Source organism: Tubulanus polymorphus, chromosome 6 (assembly GCF_964204645.1).
Source record: "Tubulanus polymorphus chromosome 6, tnTubPoly1.2, whole genome shotgun sequence".
Classification (NCBI taxonomy): domain Eukaryota; kingdom Metazoa; phylum Nemertea; class Palaeonemertea; order Tubulaniformes; family Tubulanidae; genus Tubulanus; species Tubulanus polymorphus.
Window position 1 is genome coordinate 10,884,981 of NC_134030.1, and position 24,533 is coordinate 10,909,513.

General features: G+C 37.6%; 1 protein-coding gene and 1 long non-coding RNA gene across 2 annotated transcripts; one reads left to right on the plus strand and one right to left on the minus strand.

The window, feature by feature from the left end:
• Positions 1-1,041: 1,041 nt before the first annotated feature.
• On the plus strand, positions 1,042-6,173 carry LOC141907586 (collagen alpha-6(VI) chain-like). The gene is made up of 10 exons (XM_074797270.1): positions 1,042-1,113; positions 1,219-1,314; positions 1,533-1,813; positions 2,184-2,451; positions 3,312-3,586; positions 3,903-4,111; positions 4,674-4,735; positions 4,837-5,120; positions 5,202-5,460; positions 6,059-6,173. Coding segments are annotated over exons 1-10 (1,791 nt in total). The 5' UTR covers positions 1,042-1,058; the 3' UTR covers positions 6,061-6,173.
• A 7,279-nt stretch (positions 6,174-13,452) lies between these two features.
• Positions 13,453-14,493, minus strand: LOC141907687 (uncharacterized). The gene is made up of 3 exons (XR_012619536.1): positions 14,447-14,493; positions 14,002-14,094; positions 13,453-13,512 (listed from the first exon to the last, which is right to left on the minus strand). It is a non-coding gene; the product is annotated as an uncharacterized LOC141907687 (long non-coding RNA).
• Positions 14,494-24,533: the final 10,040 nt, after the last annotated feature.

Consider the following 24,533-nt stretch of genomic DNA (forward strand, 5'->3'; position numbering starts at 1 on the left):
AATCTAATTTCGATGGAGTAAATACTTCGACAAGCTTTTTTTCTCATTAAATTATAACCGAACATATGGATAGTACTGGGATCGAATGAATGATCGTTACTTCGTCTGTCATCGAATATCTAAATGTTTTAACGTACGTCTAAAATTCGTTCACTATCTTTTTATACTTCAGGCTAAAAATAATACCTCGTTTCTCCTTTCGGCTGAGCTTAAAGTTGACTTGGCCGGCCGGTCGCCTATCTACCCTGTACATGATCAGGCTAACCATAAAAGAACCGGCAGCTATATGAATGAACCGATTTCAATTGTATTGAAGTTTACAAAAGTGACCCGGCCGATAGGGTGAAACAAGGTATAATTTTTCTTTAGCCTTAAATCAATCTTGTACGTAAATGAAATCGCATTCGATCCATTACATGGCGTCTTCTGATATTCCTTTCATCTTGTCGATTCTTTTTCTCTTATCAATAAATCGCTCGTCTATGAACACAAAATTGAATGAAGAATTTAATCGGAATTTCAAACGTATATTGCATTTTCTGTTTACTGTATCGCAGTCGCTGTTTTTTTTTTTAAATAACGCATTAATTAAACGTCATCTGCTGTGACATGCTCCTTTCGCATTGGAATGGTTTTATAAGAGGGGTTCTTCTAAATGTACTTAAATTAGCCTTAGATTGGTGTATAGTGAGAGATCACCATCGACAGCAGCCAACGACAGAGGTGTCTATGCAATATTGGGTTTGTAATTGTTAGATTTGGGATGTCTGATCAAAATCGTTTGTCTAAAAGAACTATAGCCGCGATCACATGAGCGGACCAAAAACGTCGGACCAGGCCCGTGCCAAATTTTATTACGGGACAAATGATTGCGTTTGAATTGGTTCCGGAAATGACTGACTTCGTTTTGGTTGAGCATTGTTTAGTATCGAGTGAGTGGTTTGCGTGTGAACGCAGTCTCTAATTTGGCTCGAGCCTGATATCCGTGCCATTTTGGCCCGTGCTAAATCGTCTCCGTGTGATCGCGGCTTATGATGGTTTTATGAACTATCCGTTGAATGCTTTGTCTGAATCCGATGCTTAGAAGTCGAGGATCCAGTTCCACAGTTCTAAGTTAAATTTGACTTCTGATTTGAAACATTGAAATGAATGTATTTCGATTCGGAGTTAAAACCAACTCACAACTGTGGAACTGTAAAATTGAAGTCCTCCTTTCAGTGAATATGCAAGTAAAATGGAGACGATTTGCCATGTTGGCAGTACTTACTGGGCTATTCTTACAAAATCCTGTCCAGTCTCGGGCTATCTTTGACGGTACGTAAGTTGAATAACCTACATTCGATTTTCTAATTTTCTTTATAACAAAACAGCCGTTCCTGATAAGGTTAATTAACATGGAGACGTTTTGATACATATCTCTTTTCGCGACATATGTTTGAATTCAGAGTTCTTTTCTAAATTATGAAATATCGACGTCGTATTTTGACGAGCGGTTTAATGAGGGGCATTGAGGTAGTTTTTTTGCATTATAGGTTGTAAGGTAGATATTGTTTTTCTAATCGACGCGTCGGGGACTTGGTGCCAAGCTGATTTCGACGACACTAGAAATTACGTAAAATCGTTCGTCAATGATGTCACAGTGGGCCCGAATGACACCCGCATCGGGGTGGTTGGATTCACTGGCCCGACGAGTACGAAGACTGCCGTCGATTTTACCGATCTCGAAAAAGATTCAATTAAGCAGAAACTCGATTACATGGAATTCAAGCGCTGTGTAACATACACCCATCATGCTCTGAATAAGGCTAAACAGGTAAGCGTTGTAAATGTATTATCTATCAAGGCCTACATCGAATCATCTACGAAGGGCTGAGCTGTTACCAAAAGAAATCTTAAGTCTAAATTGCTCTGTGGGATTCGCAGCCCCGGAGGTGACATAGATTGCATGGAAAAGTAATGATGTGTCATAGTTAATTGCTAATAATGACTTCTTATGGATAACCAGAGTTAGACAAGGGTGCTACTCGCTACTATCGACTTCGAAGCATCTTCTTGGCTTTTCAGCCACTTAAGACATGTCATAAAAGGAGATGACAAACGCCCACTCTAGTCAACCACTTGGCCAGTGGTTCTACAATTTGATCGTGTATTTCCGTACATAAGCATGTACCATTATTTTGAAGGAGATATTTTCGAACAAGAGAGAAAATGCCAAAAAAGTAGCCGTTTTGATAACTGATGGCGATAAAACCATCGACACCAAATTCCTGGAAATAGCCCAAGAGTACAAAAAGGCAAACATCATGTTGGTTATACTCCATATCGGGGTAGATGCCGTTGATGATGGTTTGAAGAAAGCAGCTTACAAACCTGATTGGGTCGCTCGATTATCTGGATATAACGATCTGCGAAATACACTATCAACCGTGCACGACGTCGCTTGTCCCATAAGTAAGTATAGAACATCGTTTCATAATCATTTCAAGTGTCGTCGTCTAAAATGATGATCTATCGACTGATGCATGGTTTCCATCTTCGCCCCTTCCCGATTGCCACATGCCAGTTCGCCCCTTTTCTGCGCTGCCCTTTCCGGTGAGAAGGGTCAAGATGAAGAAGATAAGTGGCTTGTAGCAAAATTGGAGAAGGGAACAAGACGTCTCGAAGTGTTAAAACTACTGATTGGGAAGGGACAGAACGGGGGTGAATTGGGAGTGTGCATGACGAAATGATAAATCCAAAAAGATACAGGAACGCTGTGTTGTCTTCTTTTATCAGTTCTATGAGTTTTATTGAATTTCTTTTGTCCTTTGGTTTATCTTAATCTATAACCGTGGTAACTATCATAGTGACGCACTGATTTTTCAGTTTATGACCACCAAGATTCCGATTAAATATAAAACGATGATATCTATCATTATACTCCGAGGTTCCAGAAATAAATTAACAAGTAGTAACGGTTTCATTTCGCCCGATGCTTGAATTTACATCATATACAGTGATCTCACCATACTTAGACATGCCCCAAATCGGTCTTTGACAAAAATTGAATTATTTCCTGATATCGTATTTTTCCAAATCTGAACTCGGAATTCCCTCCCCACGGACCAATTTTGTCGTTCCCAGTTTTCACAATTAGGCAAGGGTTACCGCATGGCTTTATAATGAAATACTAGCGCATACATGGGTGTGTTCATTTAAATTTGATCCAACCACATTCATTTTCTTTTTTCAAAATGCACCATTACATGTATATATGGGCTGTAGGCCAGTATTTTACGATTTTGTTGTTTAAAAAATGAAATGTATTTTAGGATGCAGGGCTGACGTGGCGTTTCTCGTAGACGGATCGACGAGTCTCGTCGAGACGATGTTCGACCAAGCCAGGAGATTCGTGAACGCTTTCGCCGACTCGGTGCATGTCGGCGACGAGGCGATTCGTATCGGTGTCGTCCGATTTGGCTCGAAGTCGGATCTCATAGTAAAATTTACCGATACCGACAAGGAATCGATCAAAGAAAAGATAGATAATATGGAGCTTCAAGGTGGAATGACGTTTACCGGAAAAGCTTTGCAATTCACCAACGAGGTAAACATTACTGAAATGAAAAGAATGCGGCCCAATTCTATAGGCCATTTTCAAAACGTGGATCAGATGCTCAAAAGTTGTTTAGAGTTAACCAGCAGAAAGTTGATATGGTACCAATGTTCATTGCTACTATGGTATTTATCCGCCGGTGATCTTTAACCAACTTTTGAGCAACTGGCCCCTGATTTATTACAGTTACGACATTACTAAATCAAACATCACTAATATCAGATGGAAATTTAGAGATAAACATTGTCGAAATGTCCCCAGTTGAATCATCACGAAGTCCAAAAAGCATAATTCTTTTTGCTTACAGAACCTGTTTTCGGAATCCCGACCGGATGCACGCAAGCTGACGGTTATTGTGACCGACGGGATGCCATCAGATCCCGGAAGTTTATTAAGTTGGGGAACGCGATACCGTGCAGATAACAACAAACTGATGTTCGTGGTTATCGGAAGGCCTCCGTCGATCGACGTTTCCGAGTTAAGCGCTGCGGCATACAGACCAGACTGGGTTATCAGGTTCAACATTGAATGCATTATATACTTATATTTTCATTATAACTGAATTTGGGAATCTTTATAATTTACAGTTTCAAACATCTAATGTTGAAGCCAAAACGGTAATAATTTCTTATCTGAGATAAAGACGACAGGGGGTCGATCCAGGGGGATTTATGAAACTTCTACATGTCCATCAATTTTTTTGAGTGCCCTTTTTCATTTTGTCAACGAAGATAATTGGTGCAAAGTGCAGGGGTACGCTTGATATTAACTCTTTTTACACCAGAGTGCCCTTTTGGGACTTGACAAGTTCTTCAAAATTAGCCCCTCAGTGTAAGAGAGTGCCATTTTGAACATCGAAGTGCCCTTTTGGTATGTGAAAACTTCTTCAAAATTGGCCTCTAGATCCGTCCCTGGACATGTGCATTAAACATCGAGTTCATAAATCCATTTTCCGATTTTTTTTCCGCTAAAGAATGCCCACACGAACTCAATTAACTTCTTATGGCCTTTATCAATTTATACAAAACACAAAGATCTTAGATTATCAAAAGCTTATTATTACATATACTGCTTGTAGGTTGGATTCTTACGCCCAACTTGAGGAGCACATCAATGGAGTCAGGGATAAGGTTTTCTGTGGTAAGCTTTCACATGGAACGGGGGACTTTAAAGGGAGCTTTAAAGATTCTGAACAAATTTGCCGAAATACTCGGTTTACTGAACGCCTTTTTCTTTCTTAGGTTGCAATGAAAGAGACATGGCCGTTCTTCTAGACAGTTCCATAAGCATACCGGTGGAGCTATTTGAAAAGACGAAAGATTTCATCATTTCTTACGCGAAAACATTAGATATCGGACAGCGAGCAACTCGCTTCGGGTTAGTCAGATTCAGCAGCACGACTGCCACGAAGACATTCGTAGATTTCTCCGACCTCGAAAAAGATTCGATTTTAGGAAAGATAAAAAACCTCGAAAAAGCTGGTGCAATGACACAAACCGGTTACGCGATGGAAGTTGCCAAGAAGGTACACAATGTATTCCGTCGATACATATGTGCTATGATCAATGCAACACACAAATTATCTTATGGTTTCTAATTTTCACAGGACCTTTTCGATCACGCACGTCCTAAAGCGGAAAAAATTGCAATAATTATTACCGACGGATACCCCTCGAGTAGTTCAGTTCTTCTCGAACAGGGTCGCCTATATAAGCAGGATGATATCAAAGTGTTATTTGTATTGGTCGGAAAATCGTTCGCATCATATTTCTATGATATGTATAAAGAGGTGGCCTATAAACCGGACTGGGTGAGGAGATTTGACAGCTATCAGGATCTTGCTGTATCCCGAGATTTCTACTGCTGTAAGTATCAGCCATTTTGAATTGCATTGTATTCTATTTATTCCTTTGAATTAATTAATATAAGGTCCATCCCCCAAGCCTCCTTTTTCAAATATCACCAGAACTGCATATTTTAGTAGAACGACTTCTCATTTATAGCCGTGATCAGACGGAGACGATTTGGCCCCGGCCAAATTGGCACTGATCAGTCCCAAGTCAATTTTACCCGTGCCTAATTAGTGAGCGTGTTCACACGTGAACCACTCAGTCGATAGTAAGCAATACCTGAACAAAGCGCGGCATTATTTTTGGGCTCGGCCAAAAAGGCACGGCTCATTTGGCAACCGCGTGAACAGTTGTTCCGGGCCTAATTTGGCACCGGCCAGCATTTTCTAGCACAGGCAATATTTGACATTGAATTCGCTGCCGCTTTGATTTGATATCATCCATCCAGATTGCAAATCATATCGTATCAATTTTGTCTATCTTGACTATCAGAATTGGTAAAACTTACGACTTATATTTGCATATGAGAAGATCTTAGTTATAACGTCAACCCTTTCTCTGTAATCCTGAAAAATAAGAGTACTATTCTCTTAATGTATTTATCTGTTTTCAGAAAACAGACTGACACGAGACTAGTCTTCATTGTTATACTAGTCCGTGGACTAGTATTTGAACGCTTACCGAATAGGTCGCAATCTATGCTTGAATTTGATTTTTGCATCTCCTGTACTGTTAGATATTTTACTTTATTGTTTAGAATGTCGATGGATATTGCCTATCATTATACATGTATAACGTACAATTATCAGAAAGAAAAGTTTCTTACAATTTCTGAATCGTACAATTTCTTAGTCGTTCATACGACAGTGAATATGTGATTTACTCAAAATGAATAAAAATTATAGAAATCGAAGAAATAGAATTTGTGTTTAATTCTTTGGATATGGTCATAGTACCCTTCGGAGACTTGGTGACATTCTGAGGGTTGTTGGGGGCGTTGTCTTAGGACTATGTCTGAGATATGACGCTGGATCTAATTGCATTGGCAGTGAAATAAAGTGGACATTCTTGCTAATGTACATAAGCTAGAGTGTAAATCGGCGATGCTATTGATATGTGAATAGATATGAATTCTAGAGATAAAGTATTTTGGGGTATATTTTGTATTTAACCAATTAAATTTTGAGACTTGGGAAGATTTAAGGTTTGCGGTAGCGTAGAGATTTTCCTTGGGTGCCATGTTTATGGCGCGGGCTAAAACATTCGCGTGATCGTTTCTCTAATGTTGAAAGTTTCTTTCCATTAAATTGGTATATTATATGCTCTTTGACATAAGCAATGCATTCATTCATTCAATATGTATATGTGTACTTTTTCAAGAAGCTTTTTCCATTACAACGGTATCTGATATCAATCTGAAAATCGATATCGTGATCCTTTCCACTAATGCACTAGTGGTCCATTTAAAGTAAATGGGTTCTTAGTTTTCGAAAGTGGATGGAAAGGAAAATCGACGATAAGTGCGAATCAAAATGAATACGACTGTCATTACGAGGAATATAATCGGCAGTTACATTTTAGGATATGGCGGCCTTGTTTTGGCACTCTTCGGGACACTGGGCAACGTTCTAAGCGTCGTTGTACTGAGACGGAGTAGTCGCGGGAGTAAAATGCAATCGACCGTTTTAATTTTATGTTGCATCTCCATCTGCGATCTAGTGACCCTCGACCTAGGTTTACTTCGACTCGTTGTATTTTACATATCGTTAATACGAAGCGACGGTAAGTCTGTCGTCGATATACGCAAGCACAGTGGCCCGCTGACCGGATTCGTGTGCCCCGCATCGGCCTTCATATCTAACTATAGCCCCCAAGTCGGCGCTTGGCTCGTCGTACTCTTAACCGCGGAACGATTCGTGTGCGTTGCCTTTCCTATGATGGCGACCCGATTGGCGGTGCGTCGAAATGCAGTATTTGGTATCGCCACAATCGTATCGGTCTTATTTCTCGTAAACGGGCACATTCTTTTCGGAATTCGTTACTCCAATCGTCCACCGTTGGTTGGTTTTCATTGCCAGCCGATCAACGATCTCTATAGACACTTCCAGATTCGCGTCTACTCGTGGATCAGCGTCTTCGCGTCTTCTCTTATACCATTTGCACTTATTTCAGTCATGAATTTAACGATCGTCAAAAATCTTAATTCTGCTACAAATCGTCGGCGTGTTTTGTCGGTCGGTGCGGTAACAAAGCGAACCGATCATAATAACGTCACTAGCACTTTACTGGCAGTCAGCACAACATTCATCGTCACAACGCTTCCCGACGTTGGATTCGTGGTTTATTTGACCAAAAGTAGTTTTGCTTTTGTTGGTGGTTTGGTAGAAATACTGGGGCCAGCTCTACGTTTATTATTCTATTCGAACAATGCCATTAATTTCATCTTGTATCTGTGTTGCGGTCAGAAATTTCGGAAAGAGTTCACGAGGTTGATCACCTGTAAATAGATTGCCGTTGTTTAGGCTAAACAATCATACCTTCTGGCTCTCTTTCACTCATCAAAGTGACCATACAGGCACGTGTTCTTTTTAGAATTCATTTCTAAACATTGATTTATGGAATTTCTGTACCAGGCAGGAAGGGTTTTAAGGATTTTTTAAAGATACTTTAAGGATTTTTGTCAAATAAATGAAAGATTGAAATGTCGAAATATGGGTACGATACGGTAGGTAAAGACAGGGATGCGCCCTTATATTGACTGCATAATAATGTTTTCAAATCCCGAAGGAATGATTCTCCTCAACTGCGCTTTGATATGTGGCTATGAAATTTATACCAGAGGTAAAATGGTTCAACCTGGTCAAAAGAACTGTAGGCACCAAACTCCTTCCGCGGCCCTAACCCCGATTTAAGTTCCTGATTACTTGCATGGCAAACCAAAAATCTCCCTAAAAGAAAATATCATACTATTTCAATTTTTCGTACTGATTTCATTTTCTTGAAAACAAGCAACGCCCTATCGTCGTATTCGTCAACGGCTTTGAGCCCTTCACCAGCGCTTGCCCTGTCGCTACAGGTATTTTCATAATCCAGGATTCATTGGCTCGAGTTCGCGTGTAGCATCGGTGAATTTCTTCCCCATTTGTGAGCAAAAGAATAAGAAATGAGCTGAACTCAAGTTTAATTTACACACGGCAGATTGACGATTTTAAACATTGAAATGATACATACTGTTTGAAGGGATCTGGCCACCTGGATTTTATCTTTTACAAATTGTCTACATAATATTTTCCGACCGGACCGCTGCTGCCAAAAAACAAGGCATCCTTATGAGGGTTTTTTGTTTTTTGCCTTTTTCACAGAAAATCCTATTGCTTTCCACCGAATGTATCATTATCATTATAGTTATCATAATCGTTATTGTTATCATTATCGTTATTACCATCGTAATCATTATCATTACCGTTATCGCTATCATGATCATTATCCTAAATTATTTCATGTTTTTCATCCAAGATTTTGTACTTTTTCACTTAGAATGAAAAATGTTAATTGAAGTATCGTCAACATCATCTAGTTGCGGTTGCATCTCGTCTGCGGCTTACTCTGGCTATAAATTTGAATGTGAACTTAAGTTGTACGTCAGTTATGCGCAGCTGACATTACATTTTACGTAAGAATAATCAATCTGCGGATTAAGCTGGTTTTGGTTGCTGACTGGTGTAAAATGTGGATGAACGTGTGAACGCTGTCAGAAAGAAACGATACATTGACATCGCTAACGAACTAGTCGTATTTTTAGGTTTCATATTACTAGCGCGTAAGCAATTAATTTCGAATCATGAATCGGACGTTATTGCCTCAGCCACCATCTTGGTTGTGGCAAATGTCCGTCTGGTACGCGTACAATTTCATAGTTTATCTCATTTGGATTGTCGGTAGTATCGGCAACATTCTCACATTAGTTTTACTCATTCAATTGCGCAACGAACTAGACGGCCCCAGCTCTCAATACTTGTTCTCGTTGGCTACATCGGATTTGATACATTTAAACACAGTGTCATTGAAATGGCTGGAGAAGATCAGTATTGCATCGGGCACCGGTTTTGAAGTGTACGTATTCTACGCATCCTCCGAAGTCGCCTGTAGGGTTTTGCTGGTAATTGCCAGTATCTCGATCAAACTGTCTACTTGGACTTTGTGCATTTTTGCCATTGAGAGATCACTCGCAATTTCTATGCCTCTTAAAGTTGCTAATGCCTTTACCAAATCTCGACGGCGATATCTGATCGTTTGTCAGTGGACCATTGTCATCGCCGTGGAGAGCTCTTTTACCGATGTTTACGGAATTCGCCCTTACTCAGACGGACGTCAAAATTGCATGTTATTTCCTAATTACATCGATGGGAATGCCGTGCTTAGAATAGCGTTATCGATGTATATTCGTGTAACGCACTTTATTGTACCTTACATCATAAATACCTCTTGCATTATGGTAATCGCTAAGAAACTAACTTCAAGACCGACTAAAGCTTCGAATAATGTACAAAATATTTAAACAAGACAGGACATGCATCAAAAACCTCGTAGCGATAACTTCTTTATATCTAATTCTATCGCTTCCCAATACCTTAGTAAATTCTATTTTTTACGCGAACCCGTCTATTTTGCACTGGCCTGGTAAACCCCACCTACTCTATTTCATTACATTGGTAACGGCAACAATCGAAACCTCAAACAACGCCATTAATTTCTTCATATATTTTATCAGTTTTAGAAAGTTTCGAATTGAAATAATACGTTTTTGCCTCTCTCTACCCAGGAGTAAATGGGTACTTGGCCACACGGCATAACAAATATGACACATATCAAAAACGTTGGGCTTTATCGATTATCATATTCGTTTTGGAGATTTGTACGTTCATACGTATAGTTATTCATAACTAACTTTTCTCCTTCTTTGTTGTTGGTACATCGTTTGGTTGGACAACTTAATGGGCCGCCGAACGAATCGCGTCGTGATGTGGCGTGGTGCGCATTTCGAATATTTCCTCTTGACCACACGGATCTATATTTTTGGCAAAAAAATTCACGGTTACGTTTTGTACGATCATAGTACCATGGTGGATGCTGTACAAATCCCGTGATGCGTAGGAGATTCCCTGACGATATCCATTTATGGATATCAATTGCTTAGTCCACATGCGTTAAACCATATTGACCAATTTTGTCGGTAGAAAAACTAAAAACCTTTACTCACGAAACTTGCTATATCAATCAGTAAGCTACTAACTAATTACAACAGCCCTACATTTATGATCTCGATCCATCAAAAGATGCACTTAACTTGAGTTTTCCCTTTTCACCTACCGGTAGTTGTTTCAATTTCGTGGAATCACTCACGACTATAATTTATGATAAAACTACTTCATGGCCCATATAAGCATCAACTAATGCGAAGATGATATAGATGACTTTCTTCATTTTGATATGTCGATGGCATCGGAAAAGAATATGGCTATCAAAATCCATAACTGAGGAATAGTTAGACATTCTTAGCAGCCCGCCAATGGATGCCCACCGAGATAAAGTTTACTGAAATTATTCTTCAGCAACACACTTTAACCACAAAGCAACCTGTAAATTGCCCGTTGAAAATTATTCCCAGATGATTAAATATTGATTAATATTATTGATTGAATATTTCTAACACAGATTGGTCAAGTGAAAGGACTGCATTGATGGGTGTTTGCCCTCCCTCTTATCGGCGGCCATTCCCACCAAAAACAACCTTGTCTATTTGTAGGTACTTTGATAAAACGTCTATCGTCAAAACGTCTTACTCATGTCTTCGTCTTAAAGGTTGTCATTAAGGAAATGTACATATGATAAAACTGGCGCCGTCTGCTTTTTTATATATATATATATACCAACATTGATTTTTCATATCTATTATGCATGCGGATGTATAATAATACATCACACACATATAACTGAACATTATCTTGGATTGGATGTAATTGTCGTATATATCTAATTCCGTCAATATTCGCAAATTCGCATAACATACGTATACCCTGAAAAGTGTTTTAACGAGACGTGTATGCATACTACAATTTGGTAAAAGTCCTTACAATAGTTTAACTATTCAGGATGGAATTCTACCGCGACTTTGACACCATACACCGATATAGGTTTGGTTCAGCACTTATTCAAGATGGTAAATTCAAATTTAACATCATAATACGGTTCCACATCAACTGGTTGTGGCCGGAATTGATTTTGACTCCAGGTTTAACCTAATTCACAACTGTGGAACATGGTGTTTTCTGAACTCCAGTTGAATATTTTCGAAATAAGCAAGGTCCCAGGTCCGCACTTAAGATTTTTGTCGGTGAAGATTTTTGACTGTAATTCAAGATTGAGTATAGTTTATTCAACAGATTGCTGACTCGGCCCACTAAAGTGTATGCTCATATTCTAATTCAGCTGTATTCCTAGGTGTTTGGTCCCTCTGTGGTGAAGGTAATGGCCACAAATTTTCATGTAAAATCATTTTAAAAGGTGTTTCCTTGAAAGAAATCATTAGTAAGTTTTCATTTATAAAGTGCAAGTATACTTTAACCGTTCAAATGCGCTTTTCGAGAGTTCAATGGTATGCTGTATGGAACAAAATTGTTTTGAGATGGGTCTTGGAAGCTAGCGAGGTAAGGAGATACGCGTTGGGATAGTTCGCGAGAGTTCCAAAGGCCATGATGATTATACCATTATCATGGCCTAGCGTTCATGCAATTTATTTAGTAGCCTCATTCGGACATGGCCAACTCAGACCTCGACTAAAACTTGAAAGAAAAACCTGGGTGATCTGGCTTAGATAGATTGTTTCAGTCTCGCCGTATTGCACCATTATCTTGTTACATTTTTCTTCGTTAACTTATGGTATCGTCCAATAATGTAACATTCGAATGAAAATAAATCTCATTTTCAATTTCAACCAAATCATTTCTCGAATTCCTATTTTATTTAGTTTTTCCGAGTTCGGCGTGTAATGTGTCGAATGATTTTCTCAATAAACGAATACGACTGATATTGTCCTTTATTCTTCTTGAATGAGAATTTCCGGCATCGAAATATAAATAGCTACTTCTCTTCGACTTAAACTGTATTTATTCGAGTTAAATTGTATGTATTCGAGTTAAAATTGTATGTATTCGATCGAGTTAAATTGTATGTATTCGAGTTAAATTGTATGAATTGGATGGAGTCTACTGGATTAAGAAAAGAAATGCATTTTTCTATGTCTGAAGAGTTAAATATTCGTTCACGCCTGAAAAAGAATGTTACAACAAGAAAATATGATAATAGAAATTACGTTCATTTCATTATTTCTTCTTATCTGCTTGTTTTTTTTTCTGCGAGGATTTTCCAGGAACAGTTGCCAATGACTCCGTTTACCTCCTCGAAAGCGATTTGAACGATAAGAGAATAAATTGAATACAATCAGTTTCCGTTTTTGATCATCCGTCAAAATATTTATTGTATCGACTCACGCATATTACATGATGTCGAGTCAGTAGTTTATCCACTGTGGAATCGGGGGTTTATCCCGGGTATTTGCTTCTGTATTTGTTATAACCTGGTGAATACCCGCGACGAGCGAGATCGCGAGCGATTTCTTCTTCAGTCGAATCATCAACTGCAGCTTTAGCGTTCACCATCGACCACAAACAGATCACAAACAACATGATCGGAAGTAAACTTCTCAACATATTCATCAGCATTGACGCTAAAAATTAAACAGTAGTCAACGTATTTTTGACGCAATAGATTAAGAAGATAGTCAATGTAGCCTATTATCATTATTTCTATTATTAGGATTATTCAATTTAACTGATAGAAAGTAGAGAAAATTACTTCTTCGTTAGAAAAATAGAAATCAATCCAACTTTAAAAACGTTTCTTACAAGTTGCTGTTCGAATGACGATGAAATTACGAATTTGACTTACCGATCATTTTTACGATTGTTTTGGGAACAAATCACAGACGTTTACGAACAATTTATGAAGCTAAAATGAGAATTATATACACCATAAATGCATTGGAAATTACATTGTGATTAGACTGTATTAACGATACGATTATGAAAAGATCGTAGACACACTGAAAATGCATTGAAACAGAAAGTAAATTCATTCTAAAAACACTACAATTACATTGTAAATACACTACAAATATAATGAAAATCACGTGAATACATTGAAGATACATCGAATATTTTACGCATTGGCTATACGATGCACATACATTATAAATACAATTTTAATTCAATAGAAAAGGCGATCGCCAATACACCGGAAATGCATTTTCATTTACTTCCGTAAAAAGTAGAAGGAACCGTCTCTGGTGAATATTAAAACAAATTATAAATGAAATTCGATTTTAGTTCGTGACATTTTAGAATCGATTTTTAACGGTTTTCTTGTTTTGCGAACAATAGCAAAATATCAGACGGCTCAAAATCACGGCTTGACAATTCATCGTTATAGTAAACTTACCTTCGAATTCAAACGATTCCGATGAACTGATGAAATATCGATGAAAAATGATCGGTTTAAATCGAAACCCGGTTCATTGTCGAAACTCAAACTCTGCCGGAAATTTCGAATGCGTGCAGAAAATTCACTCGACCAAATATAGAAATAATAGAGGGCTCTTTAGCTATTAATTGTTCCCCACGTCTCGCTCCGCAGGAACCCCGTCAATGCGACAGCCGTCGATTATTTCAGTCTCCGGTTGAGTTACTTTTTCGCACGCATTCGATGTTTCGACATTAATAAATTGTGAATTCACGTTTTCATAATAAGGGCCACTGATTGACAGTCTGAGATGAGTGACACAGGTTGCACCGACTTTTAACATTCAAAATTACAGAGATTGTTCATAGAATAAACATCTCAATTTATTTCCTTTGTGTTTAAATGTATTTCTCGGTGTATTTACAATGTATTTTCGGTGCATTTGAAATGTGATTTCCGGTGTATTCACAATGTAATTTCCAAGGTATGCACGATGTATTCTGTTCTTATTCTAGTTTCATAAATTGCTCGTAAAAATCTGCGATTTGTTGCAAAACCAATCCGTTAAAATGATCGGTAAGTCAAATTCGTGATTTCATTTTTAAACTTCGAATATGAACTTGTCACGCATTCAAATAGCGATTGATCTTTTCTTACGAAATATTTTTCTCTTTTTTTCTGTCTTAGATAAACATGATTAGAAACACAATGAAAATACGTTGACTACTGTTTAACTTTTAGCGTCAATGCTGATGAAAATGTTGAGAAGTTTACTCCGATCATGTTGTATGTGGATCTGTTTGTGGTCGATGGTGAACGCTAAAGCTGCAGTTGATGATTCGACTGAAGAAGAAATCGCTCGCGATCTCGCTCGTCGCGGGTATTCACCAGGTTATAAGAAAAACGGAAGCAAATACCCGGGATAAACCACTGATTCCACAATGGATAAACTACTGATTCCACGTCATGTAATTTGTATGAATTAATAAATCATGATTTAAGTTGATGATCCTAAGCAAAAAATACTGTCTTTATATTGATTGTGTTCTTCGCTGTTCTATGGAAGTGCCGTAATTGATGATTCAATTGAAGGACTCGCTCGTGGCGGACTTTGTAGTAACTAGAAATTTTACTGGTCGGTTAGGAACTCGATTTTCCGAGCGAATAATATCCGTCGCAGATTTCGATGATGACCTGCAACCTCCACCTCCAGGTCCTCGATAGATGAGACGACAAAGATCCAACTCCGATAAAACCGTGGATTATTTCAGCTAAAGCTATCAATATCTTGGCGTTTTCAAATATCGAATATGGGTATTCCAAGTACTTGTGACACAAAAGTGAAAACATCGATGAAAATTAATGCATTTAAAACCGCCGTCAAATCAAAAAGTTGCTTTCGTTATGTAGTTAATACATGTTTTTTTTATATTGTGCAGGTATTACAACATCAAAACATCGGTAATCTCTATAGGAATGGGGTACCGGCACACACATCAGATGGCATAACAATAAATTTTGAACTGCATTTTTAGGTTCCTAAATGGAGACGTTGTCAAACAAGTCTATACGGTATAGTTTTAGTAGAAATTGTCTTACTAATGAGAAAAGTTGATTCCAATTGAATCTAAATGTAGAACAGACTGAAGAAAGGTAACCGAGTAACCACTTGCGAACCTGGTGGATTCTCGCCTGCCATACGTGGAATCCTCGATTGCCTTAGTAGCGGTGCCGGCACACCATTGTGCGATAATCCAAAAAATATCGGATCCACGACGGATTGCCTCCTCTAATATTCTAAGCTAAGTATTGGCTTCATTGCCTGACGAAGGTACGTTAGTTTTGTAGGTTTTGTCCGACCTTTGATTACTTTCCGATTGATCGGAAGTATTCTGCATTGACGCGTGGACATTCCGTCTCAGCACCGATCTACACGCGCCCATCTTCTGTTTGAAAAGGGCGCGCAACTCGTTACCAGAAATAACATAAATGAAGAAGTTGACGCTGTAGTTCATCTGGTAGAAGAACTCGATGATTTCTCTTGTCGGCATCTCGACGTATTTGGGAATGGAGCCGTAGTATTTCTTGTAGATCTCCTCGAATATCCAGGCCGGCAGCGTGAGTATCAAGAATGAGAATGTGAGCAGCATTAACATGAAGGTGATTTTGTTGCGTGATTTTGTCGCCAATTTCTTCGTTTCTTTGACCGAGCGTTGGCGTCGTGTTAACGAAAAGACGACCAATCCGTTGCAGACGATGATTATCATCGCCGGAATGTATTCCATCGGAAATCCCAGGTAGAGTTGAGTTACCCATCCGATTTCGTACGGCACGGCACAAAACTGCACCTCCTCGACGAATCGGATATATATGATGTAGTACAGCGTCGATAGAATAGCGAATATAAACATACCGACGATGACGATGGCAGATGTTTTCGGCGTCAATCGTCGCGATATAACGGGAACCAAACGACGGTAAAGCGTTCGGCCGCAATAGTAGCCATCATCCAAGCACCACTAGTCTGAAATACATCCGGGATACCTGGAATCGTAACAACAGAAACAACATTAAATCAATCATTATCAATATACAAATTTTTGGCGATAACTACAAATTAAGTATTCCGGAAACTTCGACTTCTTGAGCCGCTACACACATAAGGAATCGAATGTTACAAAATACATATTCAAAGTTACCTTCACTCAGAATACAACCAACATCGTCGGTAATCTTAATGAGAAGCCCTCCGCCGGTAGCTAGCGATATCATGTTAATCCAGGAACACAGACGAACTCCAATCATAGCCGTATCGCAAACGGCTAGTGTCATTATATACCAGGCGTACGTATGTTTCCTCATCGACCGGTCCAGCATCAGAATCAACGCGAACGTATTACCAACCATGCCAGTCAGCATGATCAATGGCGTGCCGAGAAACCGCATCCAGCGGATCCATTGCGGCAACGTGTTTATATCCCAAAAATATTCGCTATCAACGCCGGCCAGTACTCGAGAATCCATTTGGTCGACGCTGCTTTAGTTGGTTCAGTCGTTGCGTTGATCGTCTGATTCAAGGTAGCGTTCAGAAATGTGGCTGGCTCCGTTGAGCTCAATGTTAAATTTGACATTGTCGATGATTACCAAAGGTTGCGCACCTTAAACAAACAAAAAGAGATCTTCTAACTAACCGTATATCTTATGTGATATTATTACTATTATTATCATTACCATATTCAGTGCTCTGTTCACAGTAAAAATACAGCATATTAACACATAATAACTACAATGACAGGTTAAGCAGGACTACGAAAAAGCCTGGATAAAAAGATTGGTTTTTAAAAATTCCTGAAACAGTTAAAACTATAAATGTGTATAATTATGCATGTGCGATGGTCATTTTCTCTTAAGTCTGGCTTTCAAAATATAATTTGCATTTATATTTTGTATTTATATCTACATACCTGTTATTGCTGCGGCAGGCTACTGTGCGGTTTCACCGGAAAGTGACCAGGCACGATTAAGCTCCCGAATTTATCGTGTAACCGAAATCAATAATAAATGACGTCACTTATAATTCTTCAATGGTGTGTGAGAAAACCGATTATCGAATATTTCAGTTACACCCATATCCGAGAAGATTAATACGCGAAAATTCATTTGCATTCTTTTATTCTAGATATAACATAATGCCCATAATCGATGGGTGCGAAAATTAAGGATTTGCCAGTGGAGCCAAGCGGAAGATTAAAATATCAATGCAAGGGTTGGTTTAGAATTGCAATGAATTTATACCGGCCATACAGTTTTTCCTGCATCATATAAAAAGGGTACCTATGACAAGCATGTCATTCTACTCTGATGCACGGACGAATAAATATTAATCAACTGTTAAAAAAAGAAAAAGAAAATCTTTAATTATGCGAAATCATCTCAGAAATATAATATACGAATATTGATACATAGTTTCGGCCTAAGCTATATTGTTATAATAAATTAAGCTCAAATTTGCATTGACAAGCATATCATTCTACTCTGATGTACGGACGAATAATCAACTGTTATTTGGATTTGTCTATTTTCTTTTAAAGGATCTAGTACCCCCCGCACTGCGCTAAACGACCAACAAACACCCCACACGACAATAGCCCATAGGTCCAACTCTAGCTAATTTCTGTTTTGCACATTTTGAGAATAATTAGCTATCCAGGTCCAAGCACAAACCCATCTTATACCTTAGATATGTTGACGACATGTTCTGTGTTTTCAGAATTACCAGTCAATATGTTTTTTGATGAATTGAACTCAATGCACTCCAATTTGAAATTCACATTTGAAATCGGTCCCAACCTCTTCTTGACGGTTAGCGGTAAAAATCCCCAATTCTTCAAATTAGGTAAAAATCCCCTCTTTCTGAATGTAGTGTAAGTAGATGATACAATCTTAAGGTCAATCAATTCATAATGTTGATACATATATCCAATTTATTATTGTGGGACATCATAAAGATATCATGAGTATACAAACTTTAGTATATACTATTTGAATTAATACATACAACAAATTAACATTCATTCATACTAAATTAGTACTCAAGGTTATCAAAAAGCTACTAAATTTTAATTCTGCGCGTCCATTTTAAAGTGAACCTTAAAGAGTGTTTGAAAGTTGCCATAGTGTTTGTATCGATGTGAATATTCTTCAGACCGAGTTCCTCGTAGATCGTAGGTGATTAAGATTAGTTGTTTTATGCCCGAGTGTTTATACTACCTACTGGAAATAAATTCATCACCGTCATCATTTAGAATTGTCGGTTTTACTCGATTTATGAAACAACGTCTAACAGCACAGTGAAAAAAGGGCACCGACTGTGAAAAGGGCCAGTATTAATGCCCAGCGAGCGAGTTTGATTTCGAGTGCCATTTATTGGTATCATGCCACTAAATTTGCGTTCACATTCAATTTGCTTGTGCCTTTGATAGATTTTTGGTGAAATTTGACCTGTTTCGATTAAACTTATAGAGCTAAGATAATGTATCTTTTAGAATAGTGCCCTTTTGTGCAAAGGAAAGTGCCTTAGATTGCCCTTTATGATTTTGGGTAATTTATTTTCATTCACATTTTGCTTTAGGCATAGTAGAAAGAAAATTATCTTTTATGGCGCACAAGTTGTGTCCCCTTTTATTAACTTTTTTTTCCCGAAACAAACATTTTTCAAGGGTATTTGAAAACCGCGACTACTGTACGTGCTGCATGTGCGACAGTCTGGATCCGTAGCGCACCACTGCCTGTAGCGCACCACTGGTGACGTTTACTTTACAGAGGGCACTGATGCAGTGTTTCGGAAAAGTTTAGAAACATTAATTGACGCCGCCATAAACGATAAGAGAATAAATTGAATAAAATCAGACGTTCCGTTTTTGATCATCCGTCAAAATTTTTATTGTATCGACTCACGCATATTACATGATGTCGAATCAGTAGTTTATCCACTGTGGAATCAGTGGTTTATCCCGGGTATTTGCTTCTGTATTTGTTATAACCTGGTGAATACCCGCGACGAGCGAGATCGCGAGCGATTTCTTCTTCGGTCGAATCATCAATTGCAGCTTTAGCGTTCACCATCGACCACAAACAGATCACAAACAACATGATCGGAAGTAAACTTCTCAACATATTCATCAGCATTGACGCTAAAAATTAAACAGTAGTCAACGTTTTTTTGACGCTATAGATTAAGAAGATAGTCAATGTAGCCTATTATCATTATTTCTATTATTAGGATTATTCAATTTAACTGATAGAAGGTAGAGAAAATTACTTCTTCGTTAGAAAAATCAATCTAACTTTAAAAACGTTTCTTACAAGTTGCTGTTCGAATGACGATGAAATTACGAATTTGACTTACCGATCATTTTGACGATTGTTTTGGGAACAAATCACAGATGTTTAGGAACAATTTATTAAGCTAAAATGAGAATTATATACACCATAAATGCATTGGAAATTACATTGTGATTAGACTGTATTAACGATACGATTATGAAAAGATCGTAGACACATTGAAAATGCATTGAAACAGAAAGTAAATTCATTCTAAAAACACTACAATTACATTGTAAATACACTACAAATATGATGAAAATCACGTGAATACATTGAAGATACATCGAATATTTTATGCATTGGCTATACGATGCACATACATTATAAATACAATCTTAATACACTAAAAAATCCGATCGCTAATACACTGGAAATACATTTTCGGTTCCTTCCGTAAAAAGTAGAAGGAACCGTCTCTGGTGAATATTAAAACAAAATATAAATGAAATTCGATTTTAGTTCGTGACATTTTAGAATCGAATTTTAACGGTTTTCTTTTTTTTGCGAACAATAGCAAAATATCAGATCTACCAAATCACGGCTTGACAATTCATCGTTATAGTAAACTTACCTTCGAATTCAAACGATTCCGATGAATTGATGAAATATCGATGAAAAATGATCGGTTTATATCGAAACCCGGTTCATTGTCGAAACTCAAACTCTGCTGGAAATTTCGAATGCGTGCAAAAAATTCACTCGACCAAATATAGAAATAATAGAGGGCTCTTTAGCTATTAATTGTTCCCCGCGTCTCGCTCCGCAGGAACCCCGTCAGTGCGAGAGCCGTCGATTATTTCAGTCTCCGGTTGAGTTACTTTTTCGCACGCATTCGATGTTTCGACAATTAAGTGACAATAAATTGTGAATTCACGCTTTCATAATTCGGGCCACTGATTAACAGTCTGAGATGAGTGACACAGGTTGCACCGATACGGTCAATATAAACCGTCCATTTTCATCGATGTTTCATCAGTTCTTCGGAATCGTTCGTATTCGAAGGTAAGTTTTCTTTTCGAGGAATCATAAAGTTTCGATCGGTGTCTCCAGTTGATGCTGACAGTATACGGGAGAAGTACGGACGAATCTCTGATAATTTGTTATCATTCGGATTAAATTTATGCAAAATTCATACATTTCATGATCGTCAAACCTTGATTCTAAAATTGTGTAGAGATATTGAACTTTAACTTGAACCATTTGAGATGTTCGCTAAAAATCTGAGGAAATATCACAATTCAAATTTTTATATAATAAGATTTTTAACATTCAAAATTACAGAGATTGTTCATAGAAGAAGCATTACAATTTATCTCCTTTGTGTTTAAAATGTATTTCTCAGTGTATTTACAATGTATTTCAGCGAAAATCAGCGATTTGTTGCAAAACCAATCCGTTAAAATGATCGGTAAGTCAAATTCGTGATTTCATTTTTAAACTTCGAATATGAACTTGTCACGCATTCAAACAGCGATTGATCTTTTCTTACGAAATATTTTTCTCTTTATTTCTGTCAATACAATTAGATAATCATGATTAGAAACACAATGAAAATACGTTGACTACTATTTAATTTTTAGCGTCAATGCTGATGAAAATGTTGAGAAGTTTACTTCCGATCATGTTGTTAGTGATCTGTTTGTGGTCGATGGTGAACGCTAAAGCTGCAGTTGATGATTCGACTGAAGAAGAAATCGCTCGCGATCTCGCTCGTCGGGGGTATTCACCAGGATATAAGAAATACAGAAGCAAATACCCGGGATAAACCACTGATTCCACAGTGGATAAACTACTGATTCGATATCATGTAATATGCGTGAGTCGATACAATAAAAATTTTGACGGATGATCAAAAACGGAACCTGATTTTATTCAATTTCATTCTCTTATCGTTTATGGCGGCGTCAATTAATGTTTCTAAACTTTCCCGAAACACTGCATCAGTGCCCTCTGTAAAGTAGACGACACCAGTGGTGCGCTACAGGCGCGGGTCCAGACTGTCGCACATGCAGCACGTACAGTAGTCGCGGTTTTCAAATACCCTTGAAAAATGTTTGTTTCGGGAAAAAAGTTAATAAAAGGGGACACAATTTGTGCGCCATAAAAGATAATTTTCTTTCTACTATGCCTAAAGCAAAATGTGAATGAAAATGAATTACCCAAAATCATAAAGGGCAATCTAAGGCACTTTCTTTTACTCCAGAGGGCACTATTCTAAAAGAGACATTATCGTAGCTCTATAAGTTTAATCGAAACAGGTCAAATTTCACCAAAAATCTATCAAAGGCACAAGCAAATTGAATGTGAAGGCAAATTTAGTGGCATTATACCAATAAATGGCACTCAAAATCAAACTCGCTCGTACATGGGCATTCATACTGGCCCTTTTCACAGTCGGTGCCCTTTTTTCACTGTGCTGTTAGACGTTGTTTCATGAGTCGAGTAAAACCGACAATTCTAAATGATGACGGTGATGAATTTATTTCCAGTAGGTAGTATAAACACTCGGGCATAAAACAACTAATCTTAATCATCTACGATCTACGAGGAACTCGGTCTGAAGAAATTCACATCGATACACTATGACAACTTTCAAACACTCTTTAAGGTTCACTTTAAAATGGACGCGCAGCATTGAAATTTAGAAGTAGCCCAGTGTCGGATGCTTTTCTGTAAACCCGCAAAATAAAAGTATTACCAATTTCTAAAGGTCCTTGAATATCGGTGTCAAGCAGAGTTGTAGGTAAAAATCCCCTGGGAAAAAATCCCCTAGGTAAAAATCCCCTTGGTAAATATCCCCTTGGTAAAAATCCCCTAGGTAAAAATCGATCCCCAAATATTCAAAGTAGGTGAATATCCCCACTTGGTGATTTTCAAGAACATTTCAAAGCAAAACGTTACTCCAATTTTGTTCATTTGCAATGAGACTGAAATGTGTTTGAACTGCGCAATGGAATCTTTCGTTGGAATAAATTCTTTAAGTAAACTTTTAGAATGAAATAAATTGTTAGAATTAATAAGAATAATGAACTTTTTATATGATATATCTTAAAATTCGAACTGGAATATTTTTGAACAGTCTCTTGTTGACTTGCGGTATATTTGGGCAGTGCAATGCCATGAGTTATAAGCGATAATGAACTTTTAATTCTAGATATTTTAGATTCAAGCAAGTGTAATATATTTGAAATGTGTGGTGATGAACCTTTTCATTAAGCTTTTGATAACTTTGAGTACTAATTTAGTATTAATGAACTGTTAATTTGTAGTATGTATTAATTCAAATAGTATATACTAAAGTCTGTATACTCATGATATCGTTATGATGTTCCACAATAATAAATTGGATATATGTATCAATATTATGAATTGATTGACCTTAAGATTGTATCTACTTACACTACATTCAGAAAGAGGGGATTTTTACCTACTTTGAAGAATTGGGGATTTTTACCGCTAACCGTCAAGAAGAGGTTGGGACCGATTGCAAATGTGAATTTCAAATTGGAGTGCATTGAGTTCAATTCATCAAAAAAACATATTAACTGGTAATTCTGAAAACACAGAAAATGTCGTCAACATATCTATAAGATGGGTTTGTGCTTGGACCTGGATTAGCTAATTATTATCAAAATGTGCAAAACAGAAATTAGCTAGAGTTGGACCTATGGGCTATTGTCGTGTGGGGTGTTTGTTGGTCATTTACCGCAGTCCGAGGGGAACTACATCCTTTAAAAGAAAATAGACAAATCCAAATAACAGTTGATTAATCTCTATTCGTCCGTGCATCATAGTAGAATGACATGCTTGTCAATGCAAATTTGAGCATAATTTATTATAACAATATAGCTTAGGCCGAAACTATGTATCAATATTCGTATATTATATTTCTGAGATGATTTCGCATAATTAAAGATTTTCTTCTTTTTTTTAACAGTTGATTAATATCTATTCGTCCGTGCATCAGAGTAGAATGACATGCTTGTCAAAGCTACCCTTTTTATACGATGCAGGAAAAACTGTATGGCCGGTATAACTTCATTGCAATTCTAAACCAACCTTTGCATTGATATTTTAATCTTCCGCTTGGCTCCACTGGCAAATCCTTAATTTTCGCACTCATCGATGATGGGCATTATGTTATTTCTAGAATAAAAGAATGCAAATGAATTCTCGCGTATTAATCTTCTCGGATATGGGTGTAACTGAAATATTCGATAATCGGTTTTCTCACACACCATTGAAGAATTATACGTGACGTCATTTACAATTGATTTCGGTTTCACGATAAATTCGGGAGCTTAATCGTGCCTGGTCACTTTCCGGTGAAACCGCACAGTAGCCTATAACTGCCGCAGCAATAACAGGTATGTAGATATGAATATGAATGCAAGTTATATTTTGAAAGCCAGACTTTAGAGAAAATGACCATCGCACATGCATAATACACATTTGTAGTTTTAACTGTTTCAGGAATTTTTAAAAACCAATCTTATTATCCAGGCTTTTTCGTGGTCCTGCTTAACCTGTTATTGTAGTTATCATGTGTTAATATGCTGTATTTTTACTGTGAACAGAGCACTGAATATGGTAATGATAATAATAGTAATAATATCACATAAGAT

Excerpts from the sequence above, each read along its gene's own strand:
- LOC141907586 (XM_074797270.1), top strand. The coding sequence starts at position 1,059 with ATGCTTTGTCTGAATCCGATGCTTAGAAGTCGAGGATCCAGTTCCACA. Across the intron at positions 1,315-1,532 it reads GTCTCGGGCTATCTTTGACG|GTTGTAAGGTAGATATTGTT; the intron begins GTACGTAAGTTG and ends TTTGCATTATAG. Across the intron at positions 3,587-3,902 it reads CTTTGCAATTCACCAACGAG|AACCTGTTTTCGGAATCCCG; the intron begins GTAAACATTACT and ends TTTTGCTTACAG.